Source organism: Hipposideros armiger, unplaced genomic scaffold (genome assembly GCF_001890085.2).
Source record: "Hipposideros armiger isolate ML-2016 unplaced genomic scaffold, ASM189008v1 scaffold_550, whole genome shotgun sequence".
NCBI lineage: Eukaryota > Metazoa > Chordata > Mammalia > Chiroptera > Hipposideridae > Hipposideros > Hipposideros armiger.
The window spans coordinates 1,151,892-1,162,269 of NW_017731900.1; the positions used below are offsets into that span (position 1 = coordinate 1,151,892).

At 38.6% G+C, this 10,378-nt stretch overlaps 1 protein-coding gene across 1 annotated transcript in view; it reads left to right on the top strand.

Moving 5' to 3' along the window:
• LOC109396949 (GRIP and coiled-coil domain-containing protein 2-like) overlaps positions 1-9,271 on the top strand; it is a 25,026-nt gene extending 15,755 nt beyond the window's left edge. The window contains exons 10-13 of the mRNA XM_019669238.1: positions 7,297-7,416; positions 7,869-8,033; positions 8,323-8,427; positions 9,080-9,271. Of these exons, the coding sequence (XP_019524783.1) occupies positions 7,297-7,416; positions 7,869-8,033; positions 8,323-8,427; positions 9,080-9,250 (561 nt within the window). The 3' untranslated portion in view covers positions 9,251-9,271. The remainder of the gene's footprint in view (positions 1-7,296; positions 7,417-7,868; positions 8,034-8,322; positions 8,428-9,079) is intronic.
• Positions 9,272-10,378: the final 1,107 nt, after the last annotated feature.

Sequence of the window (10,378 nt, forward strand, 5' to 3'; positions counted from 1 at the left end):
CGAGGCACATCAGTCGCCGGCTTCTGGACGGCCGCTCACTGCGGCTGCTGGCTGCTCACGCTGGCTGCTGCCTACACACGATAGCCCATGGCAACCCACTGCCACAGGGGCTGCAGCCTATGCTGTCGCCGGCGACTCATGGCAGCCCAGATCCAGGTTGAGCTGTTGTTCAGCATCTTAGCTATGGAGGGCGGTGTCACTGGCCCTCATATGTGGGATCCGAACCGTGGCCCTCTGGCGTCCCAAGCCAGTTCTTAACCATCGTGCCTCTCGGCCGGCCCAGAGTATTAGAATTTTAATACAGTTTTTTCCTTTCTTAAAAGGTGTATATGGTACATTTTTTTTGTACCCTCTGTATTTGTTTAAAATACAGATTTCAAAAGACTGAAAACAAAAAGAATAGAATATCTAAATACTGTGGGACAACTACTAAGGGTATAACATATACATAATAAGAATGCCACAAGGGGAAGAAAGAGGGAACAGAAGAAATATTTGACACAGTAATGATTGAGAATTTTCGCAAATTAACATCAGGCACAAACCACAGATCCAGGAAGCTCAGAGAACACCAAGTATGATAAATGCCAAAAAAACTACACCTAGGCATACCATTTTCAAACTACAGCACATCAAAAATAAAAAATCCTGAAAGTAGCCATAGGGGAAAGACACCTTACCTATAGAGGAATAAAGATAAGATTACATCAAACTTCTCAGAAATCATACACGAAAGAAGAGTGCAGAACAAAATACTATTAAAAGGTGTTGAGAGAGAAAAAACCTACTAACTTAGGTTTCTGTGCCCTGCAAAATTATCCTCCAAAAAGTGAAGTAGAAATAAAGACTTTATCAGATAAAAATTGAGGTAATTAGGGGCTGGCCAAGTGGCTCAGTTGGTTAAGAGTTGGCTTGAGCGCAGGCTCTGAGCAACGGGGCCACCGGTTCGATTCCCATATGGGCCAGTGACGCTGCGCCTGAGCTGAGCTGTCGCTGAGCTGCCAACAGGTAGCAGGATGGCTCAGCTGGTGTAACAAGATTGCCTGTTGGATGGTGGGCTATGCCCACCTGCAGCTAAGACTGAACTGAGCACCTTGAGCTAAGCTGCCGCCTGGATGGCTCAGTGGATAGAGCGTGCGCTCTTAACAACAAGGCTGCTGGTTCGACTCCCACATGGGATGGTGGCTGTGCCCACCTGAGATTGAACACAGCACCTTGATTAAACATAGCACCTTGAGCTTAGAGGCCACGAGCTGCCGACAGGAAGCCAGATGGTGACTGGTGCCCTCCACAACGAAGACTGAAGAACAACTTGGCTGGTCCCCTTCCCCAATTCTCCAACACTATTTCCCTCCCCCAATTCCCCAATTTAAAAAAAAAAAAAGTTGAGGGAATTCGTGGCTAGTAGACATGCCTTTGAAGCAGTATTAAAAGAAGTTTTTTAGAGAGGGAAAATGATACAAGGCAAACCCAGAATAGGCAACACAATATAGAGTAAGAACAAAGTGGGAGGATTAACACTATCTGACTGCAAGTGTTACTGTAAAGCAACAGCAATCGACTGTGGTGTTGCTGAAAGAACACAGATCTGTTGAATAGAATAGAGAGCCCAAATATAGACCCATATAAATATAGTCAACAGGGCTGGCCGAGTGGCACGTTGGTTAAGAACTGGCTTGGGATGCCAGAGGGTCTTGTTTCGGATCCCACATATGAGGGCCAGTGACACTGCCCTCCATAGCTAAGTTGCTGAACAACAGCTCAGCCTGGAGCTGGGCTACCATGAGTCGACGGCGACGGTGTAGGCTGCAGCCCCTGCTGCAGTGGGTTGCCATGGGCTACCGTGTGTAGCCAGCAGCCAGCGTGAGTGGCCAGCAGCCGCAGTGAGCGGCCGTCCAGAAGCCGGAGACTGATCTGCCTCTCCCAGGAAGAGTGCAATGATGGTGCCAACTTGGGCCAGTGAAGCAGCGTCCTCCACAACTATACTGAAGAACAAACCAACAGCAATTTGTCTGTTCCCCTCCTTCAATTCCCCAATAAAATCTTTAAAAAATAACAATAAATAAATAAGTATAGTCAACAGATCTTTGACAATGGAGCAAACAGTCTTCAACAAATGGGTCTGAAACAACTGGACATCCATGTGCAAAAAGATGAATCTAGACATAGATCTTATAACCTTCACAAAAATTAACTCAAAATAGATCATAGACGTCAATATAAAACAAAACTATAAAGCTCCTAGAAGATAACAGGAAAAAACCTAGATGACCTTGGGTATGACAATGACTTTTTAGATAGAACACCGAAAGCATGACCCTTGAAAGAATTAATAAGCTAGCTGTACTTCATAAAAATTTTTCTGCTTTGTGAAACCTAATGTCCAAAGAATGAGAAGATATGCCACAGACTGGAAGAAAATATTTGCGAAGGACACTTATCTGATAACTATATATAAAGAACTAATAAAACTCAAGAACAAGAAATCAAAGAACTAATAAAACTCAGTAAAAAAGCAAAAAACCTAATTTAAAAAAATTGGCCAAACACCTTAAGAGATACCTCACTAAAGAAGATATACAGGGGTTGGCTGAGTGGCTTGTTGGTTAAGAGTTGGCTTAGGAGCGTGAGCTCTGAGCAGTGGGCCGCCGGTTCGGATCCCACATGGGCCAGTGATGCTGCCCTCTACAGCTAAGATGGTGAACAACAGCTCAACCTGGAGCTGGGATGCCGTGAGTCGCCGGTGACAACATAGGCTGCAGTGGGGCTGCAGTGGACTGCCATGAGCTACCGTGAGTGGCCAGCAGCCAGCATGAGCGGCCAGCAGCTGGCGTGAGCTGCCATGAGCCACCTTGAGCAGCCGTCCAATGGCCAGCGACAGATCTGTCTCAGCGGGGAAGAGTGCAATGATCACAATACCAACATGGACCAGTGAAATGACGTCCTCCACAACTAGACTGAAGAACAAAAGGACAGCAGCTTGTCTGTTCTTGTTCCCCAACTGCCCAACGCTGTTCCCTTCCCCAATTCCCCAATAAAATCTTAAAAAAAAAAAAAGATATACAGATGACAAATAAATGTATGAAAAGATACTCCACATATGTCATCAGGGAAATACAACGAATTAAAACAACGAGATACCAAAAAAAAAAAAAAACCCAACCAACAACAAGATACCACTATACACCAATTAGAGTGGCCAGGTATCCTAAATGACAGCACCAACAAATATTGGCAAGGATGTGGAGCAGTAGGAACTCTCATTCATTGCTGATGGGAATACAAAATGGGACAGCCACTTTGGAAGAAATTTGGCAGTTGCTTGTAAAACTCAACATACGCTTACCATATGATTCAGCAATTGTGCTCCTTGGTATTTATCCAAAGTATTTGAAAACATATACACAGAGGTGTTGATAGCCACTTTGTTATTGCCAAAACTTGAAAGCAACCAAGATGGCCTTTAGTAGGTGAATGGATAAATAAACTGTGATCCATTTAGACAATTGAATATTACACTCATGAACCACATAATGACATTTCAGTCAGTAGCAGACTGTATATTGAAAGTGGTCCCATAAGATTATAAGGGAGCTGAATTTCCTATAAGAAATAGAAGGATATGTGGTTCAGGAGGAATTTTTTTTTCTCATGGGAGCAACATTTGTGGGGCTTGGCAGTAGACTCCTCCCTCGCAGCACCTCACATCCCAGTCAGCCAGCCACTGACTGACCTATTTCAGCACATAGGAGCCTGTGTCTCAGTGCTGCATATTCAGAGGGTATTACAGCCCCCCTAGATTTAACTTGATGGCCTTCAGAGTAAATTGCCGTAAATTTTTTGTTGAGGACCGAAGATCCTGTAGAAGGACACAGGTCCAGAGGAGCTGCTTTAACAAGGATTGAGTGCCACTGCCACTTTTTTTTTTTTTAAGATTTTTTTATTGGGCAATTGGGGGAAGGGGAACAGACAAGTTGTTGTTGTTTTGTTCTTCAGTCTAGTTGTGGAGGACGTTGCTTCACTGGCCCAAGTTGGCACCATCATTGCGCTCTTCCTGGGCGAGGCAGATCAGTCGCCGGCTTCTGGACGGCCGCTCACTGCGGCTGCTGGCCTCTCACGCTGGCTGCTGGCTACACACAGTAGCCCTTGGCAACCCACTGCAGCAGAGTCTGCAGCCTACGCTGTCGCCGGTGACTCACGGCAGCCCAGCTCCAGGTTGAGCTGTTGTTCAGCATCTTAGCTGTAGAGGGCAGTGTCACTGGCCCTCATACATGGGATCCGAACCAGGGTCCTCTGGCGTCCCAAGCCAGTTCTTAACCAATGCGCACTCGGCTGGCCCAGCCACTGCCACTTTAGTAAAAGCTTTCTGTGATAGTTTGGAGCCAGCTTGTCCCTGTACTTTGGAAATATGCGGTGTGATAAAAAATTCAGTGAATGCAGCTGCCGAGTGTCATCTAACAAAAAGGCAGGGATCTTTAATATGGGAAGTGGCACTTCGAACCTTATTAACAGTGTGTAACAAGTTTCAACTTGTTCAGTGCAGTCAGTCAGGTGTGAGCTATCGGTTGAGAGAAGGTGTATTTTAAATCATGGGTCACGAACAGTGCATTAACATGAAATTTTGTTTCAAACTGCAAAAAGTGCTAAAGAAACACACAAAATGTTAAAATTAGTTTATGGTGATGCTGCAGTGACCATGAAGACGATTTACAAGTGGTTCAAGTGATTTCATAATGGTTGTGAATTGATTGAAGACGAGAGATCGGGATGTCCTTCAACATCAAAAACCAAAGAGACTGTTTGCCATGGGCTACTGTGTGTAGCCAGCAGCCAGTGTGAGTGGCCAGCAGCCGGTGTAAGCGGCCGTCCAGAAGCCGTCGACTGATGTGCCTCACCCGGGAAGAGTGCAATGATGGTGCCAACTTGGGCCAGTGAAGCAACATCTTCCACAACTAGACTGAAGAACAAAAGGACAGCAACTTGTCTGTTCCCCCTCCCCCAATTCCCCAATAAAAATCTTTAAAAAAAAAATAATTAAAAAAACAAACAAAACAAAAGAGAATGTTGAAAGAGTAAGCAAAATGATTTGATCAAACAGGCGATTGACTATTAGGGAAATTTCTGAGGATCTGAACATCTGTTATGGTTCCATTCGAAACATTTTAACAACAGATATGAACATGTGGCAAGTGAGTGTGAAATTTGTTCCATCCGTGTTGATTATCAAACAAAAACAACAGCGTTTGTCAATTTTGTTGGAGTTCTGTGATTGTGCCGCTTTAGATTCCAGCTTTTTAAGACATGTCATCACAGGAGATGAAACTTGGGTCTATGGTTATGATCCTGAGACCAACGTTCAGAATTCTCAATGGAAATCACCCAGTTCTCATGCGAAAAAAAGTGTGTCAATCAAGATCTACAAGTAACATCAAGGTGATGCTAATTGTGTTTTTTGACCTTGATCGAATTGTGTGAGCTCATTTTGTACCTAGGAACACTACAGTGAGCTCTGAATATTATAAGGGCTTTTTAGCATGTTTAAGAAACTGTGTGCATAGAAAACAGCCTGAGAAATGGGCAACTGTTTTGTCCTACTTCATAACACTCCATGTCACACATCACTTCTGGTACAGCGGTTTCTGTCAAAAACATTAAGGTGTGTCCTTACCCACCTTATTCACTGGATCTGGCACCATGCAACTTCTGGCTCTTCCCCAAAGTCTAAATGATCTTGAAAGGTCATTTTCAATTGATTCAGGACATCAAGGCAGCCACGACAATGCAACTAAAGACATTCATGAAAGCGGACTTCCAGAACTGCTTCAGAAAGTAGCAAGAACGATGCAATAAGTGTGTTTGAAGTGAGGGGGAATATTTTGAGGGAGATTAATGGCAATATGTCTTTTATGTAGTAACATAATTTTTTTATTTAGACATTTACCATATTTCTTTATTCAAAATTTCCTGTAGGAGCCATTATTTACTAGAATCAGCTTTGGTGTAGCAATTTAATTTTTTACAGCTGTTGATAACTATTAGAACCATAATGAGTGAAAACAAAAAGGACTAGATAGAACTTAAGAGGACAAAGATTTGGTTTTTGGAGTTAGAGGAATCCACATTAATACAAAACAAGCATGACATCTTCTCTGTGGAAAAGAATATAGATGATTTCTCAACCTCGTATTTATGTATGCCAGGAAGTAACAGAAACCGTAGACAAATAAACATGGAAAAACATTTATAAGCCAGATTCTAGATTCCCAATTCCTGCCTTTTGCCAATTACTAAATGGGCAGACCATAAAATCGAAACTTAGATTCTAACAGCCACCAGTGTTGGTCAGTGATTGACTATGCATAAATCAGAATTAGAAACAAAATTAGATTTGGCCAAGGGTCAGATTTGGCAAGAAAGAACATGTAATAGCCATGCATGAGACTACCAGAGGAACCTGGGAAGGGAATCCAAGAACTCAAGAGGTCCAGAGCTGAATGAAGGCCACTTTCAGGCTTCCAAAAATAAATTTTCAAAGAAAACTCAGAAACATTTTCTCAATTATTTTGCACACAAATTCATTTATGTGAAGAACAGTCAATGGTTGTCCAGGAATAAAGGCAAAAACTGGATTTCTAAGAGAAGGGAGAAGGAAAAATACTATAGGCAGTCTGGAAACAGTGATTCTCATTTACATATTTTGGGGGTAACCTGATTGGCTGGTATGTAGCAAAAAAAGGCCAGCCTAGACATTCTATACTTGAGTAGGGGCCAACTAGGAATATCAAAAAAATTCAGTTGGTTTCAGAGTCTTTAGAAAATATTGAATGTTTTCCCATAAGACGTGAGAGATTGTATTTAATAATGTTTTCTCATATTCTTCCATTAGTACCTCTACCTTATATTAGGCCAGACCTGAAACATTTCCTTTGTCACAATTCTTTAAGTGGAATTTAGTAAGCAACCAAATTAAACCTTTTCTCCTCCCTCCTTAAATTTTGTTTACATCTCAGAAATTTAGTTTTGTTGATAACTGGAATATTTAATGTGGAAATACTATATTCTATACATTTAAAATCATCTTCCCTTTTAATAGATTCCCCCCAAAATAAGTCATCTGAATTACACTATTTTTATTATATAATGCCAGTTAGCTATTCTTTGAAATGTTAAATTTAGGTAAATATTTAAGCTTCCAGAATGGACGCATAAATCTTATATCAAGATGGTTTGATGATACGGTCTGACTAGCTGAATGTATAATATCCTAAAGATAAATTATTTTTTCTTTCATTGAAGAATCTTTTACTAGAATATGATAAGCAATCAGAGCAGCTGGATATAGAAAAAGAACGTGCTAATAATTTTGAGCATCATATAGAAGACCTTACAAGACAATTAAGAAATTCTACTCTTCAGGTAACTTTAAGTTGGGTAAATGCAGACATGAAAATTGTAATAAGTATATTTCAATTTCAATATTTTTGCATGAAATAAAGTTAATACATGGGCAGAAACTTAATTTTCTTTTTCCCGCTGTTGGGAGAGTAATATGACAAAACAATTAGGACCTATCCTGTCTTTCTTATTGCTCTAATCTCAGTTCCCCTGGGATTTTTTGTTATTGTTTTATTTTTGCCTTTTTCTCTGCCAGTGTGTCTGGTCTCTTGTAATGTTTGCCTAATTGTTGGCAATGAGTGTTTAACAATGAGTGTTTAAAACTTACTCTTTACTTAAGATTGTCGTTTTTAGGAATTGATTTTGAAATTATTTTTTATACTACGCCAATATTCTCATTAATTTACCATTTTATTCTTCCTCTCCTGTATATATTTTGTGTGTTTACAGTAATGAATCATTTGTCATTGTAGTGTGAGAAATTAAATTCTGAAAATGAAGATCTCCTGGCTCGTGTTGAGACACTACAATCTAATGCCAAATTATTAGAAGTACAGATTTTGGAAGTTCAAAAAGCCAAAGCAATGGTAGACAAAGAGTTGGAAGCTGAAAAACTTGAGAAAGAGCAGAAGATAAAGGTAAAAACACTCCTATGGGATTATTTCATGTTATATAGTGATATTTTTATCAAAGTATTTTTAATAGAGGGATTAACAAATAGAATTTATGAATACAGCAGAGTTCATTATTTCCTTAATGTTTGCCAACTATGAATTTGAGAATCCAAGCTAAGATTTTGGGGTGTATATTTTTTAATAAAAGATTTCCGACCTTTTTGTAATTTAGTATGTCAGATTTTTCTAGTTTTTAAATGTTGGTTGGCTTGGGGCGGGGCGGGGGCAATGGTGTTTTTATTTTTATTTTTAGGAGCATGCCAGTTCTGTAAATGAACTTGAAGGACTTCAGCTTCAACTTCTAAAGGAAAAGAAACAGCTTCAGAAAACCATGCAAGAATTAGAGCTGGTTAAAAAGGTAAAGTAAAACACCAGACTCAAAACTGATGTCAGTATTCACATTGTTAAACTATTTTATAAACACTGAAAAGAAATATTTCAAAAACAGGATTACTTGTACTAAAACAATCATTTCTAAATTGTTTGCCTCTAAATATTGAAAATTTAACTTATTTTTCTGAGTACCTATCCCTCCAGAAGAATGTATGCTCATGAGTTATTAGATTTTGGTTTGCTATCTCATTTTTGTACATGATTGTAGTGTGACACATTAAACTGAAGGTCAAAAGTTGAAATTTGTTTTATACTTACCACTTTGGCTAATTTTTCTCAGCTTTTTCAAAATGGATAAAAAGAATAGTACTATACAAGCGGCTTATAATGTTATTATTTTATAAATTACAACCCCACAAGAGAACTACCAATTGTGGTTAATAAAAATTATAATGAGATACAATGAAACTGGTAAAGTTGGATTAAACTATTAGAAAACACTTTTTGAAATTACAAACTAGGAAGTATACAACTTCTAGTTTCTTCATTAATGTGTGAACTTTTATTACAGTAAAGCAGAGTAGAATCTGTTTATTCCTGTGGCATTGCTTTAGTAATTTTACAAATGAAATGAACTGATCTAGTATTTTGTGGATCTTTATTTATAATATGTGCAGGATGCCCAACAAACCACATTGATGAATATGGAAATAGCTGATTACGAACGTTTGATGAAAGAACTAAATCAAAAGTTAACTAATAAAAACAGCAAGATAGAAGATTTGGAGCAAGAAATAAAAATTCAAAAACAGAAACAAGAAACCCTGCAAGAAGAAATGAGTGAGTAAAACACAATTCAGTTTAACTGAACAATAATTTCATCATAACAGAATACAGGGGAGGAATGTTGTTCATTTCACCAATTTTTGACTGCCAAGCAGATCTTTCACAAAGTGCTAACCATTATTAAGGACCAGAAAGGTTGTAAAACCATTTGTTGTTCAGATGTTTATAGTCCATGTTGGTGTATGATGCATTCATTCACTTAAATATTTCTTAAATACCTGCTGTGTGAGTAATGTCAAGATAAAAAAGGGCTTTTGTCAATGACTTGATTGTCAGCAGAGTGAGAGAAGTTAAATAGCAGTGAAATCTTTCTTTTTAAGGTGATTATATTCCATTTTATCCATAAAATTATTGCTAATGTAAACATCTAAAGCTATAAATATTTCTTTCGATACTCCTTTAGCTACATCTCACAAATCGGTGTGTTGTGTTTTTATTTTAATTCAGCTCAGAATATGTTTTAATGTCCTTTGGATTTCTTCTTTGACCCACAAGTTATTTATAAGTGTGTGTTTAAATCCTAAATATTTAAAGGAATTTGCATATACTTTTCTGTTAATGATTTCTAACCTAATTTTTTTGTAGTTAGAAAACATACTCTGTATGATTTTAGTCCTTTTAAATTTGTTTAGTTTTGTTTTATGGCCCAGAATATGATTTCTTTGGGTGAATGAATATTCGTCATTCAATTGAAAATAATTTGTTAGACTGTATTAGTTGTTGGATAGATGGTTCTATCGAGTGTCAATAAGATCAAGTCAGTTGACTGTGTTGTTTTTAAGTCTTCTATATCCTTAGTAATTTTCTGACTACTGTTCTACCACATACTGAGATAGATGCGAGTATATTAAATTCTCTGACCATGATTGTGAACTTCTTTTGTCTTTTCAGTTCTGTCAGTTTTACTTCATATATTTAGGAACTCTGGAATTAGATACATATACATTTGGAATTGTTAGTTGTTTTTGGTGATTTGACCCCTCTATTATTGTGAAATGACTTTTTTTAATCACTGATAATACTCCTTTTTCTAAAGTCCACTTTGATGTTAATATTAATATTACCACTCCAGCTTTCTTTCGTGTATTATTTATATGGCATGTCTTTGCCTATAGGCTTTCAACCTATTT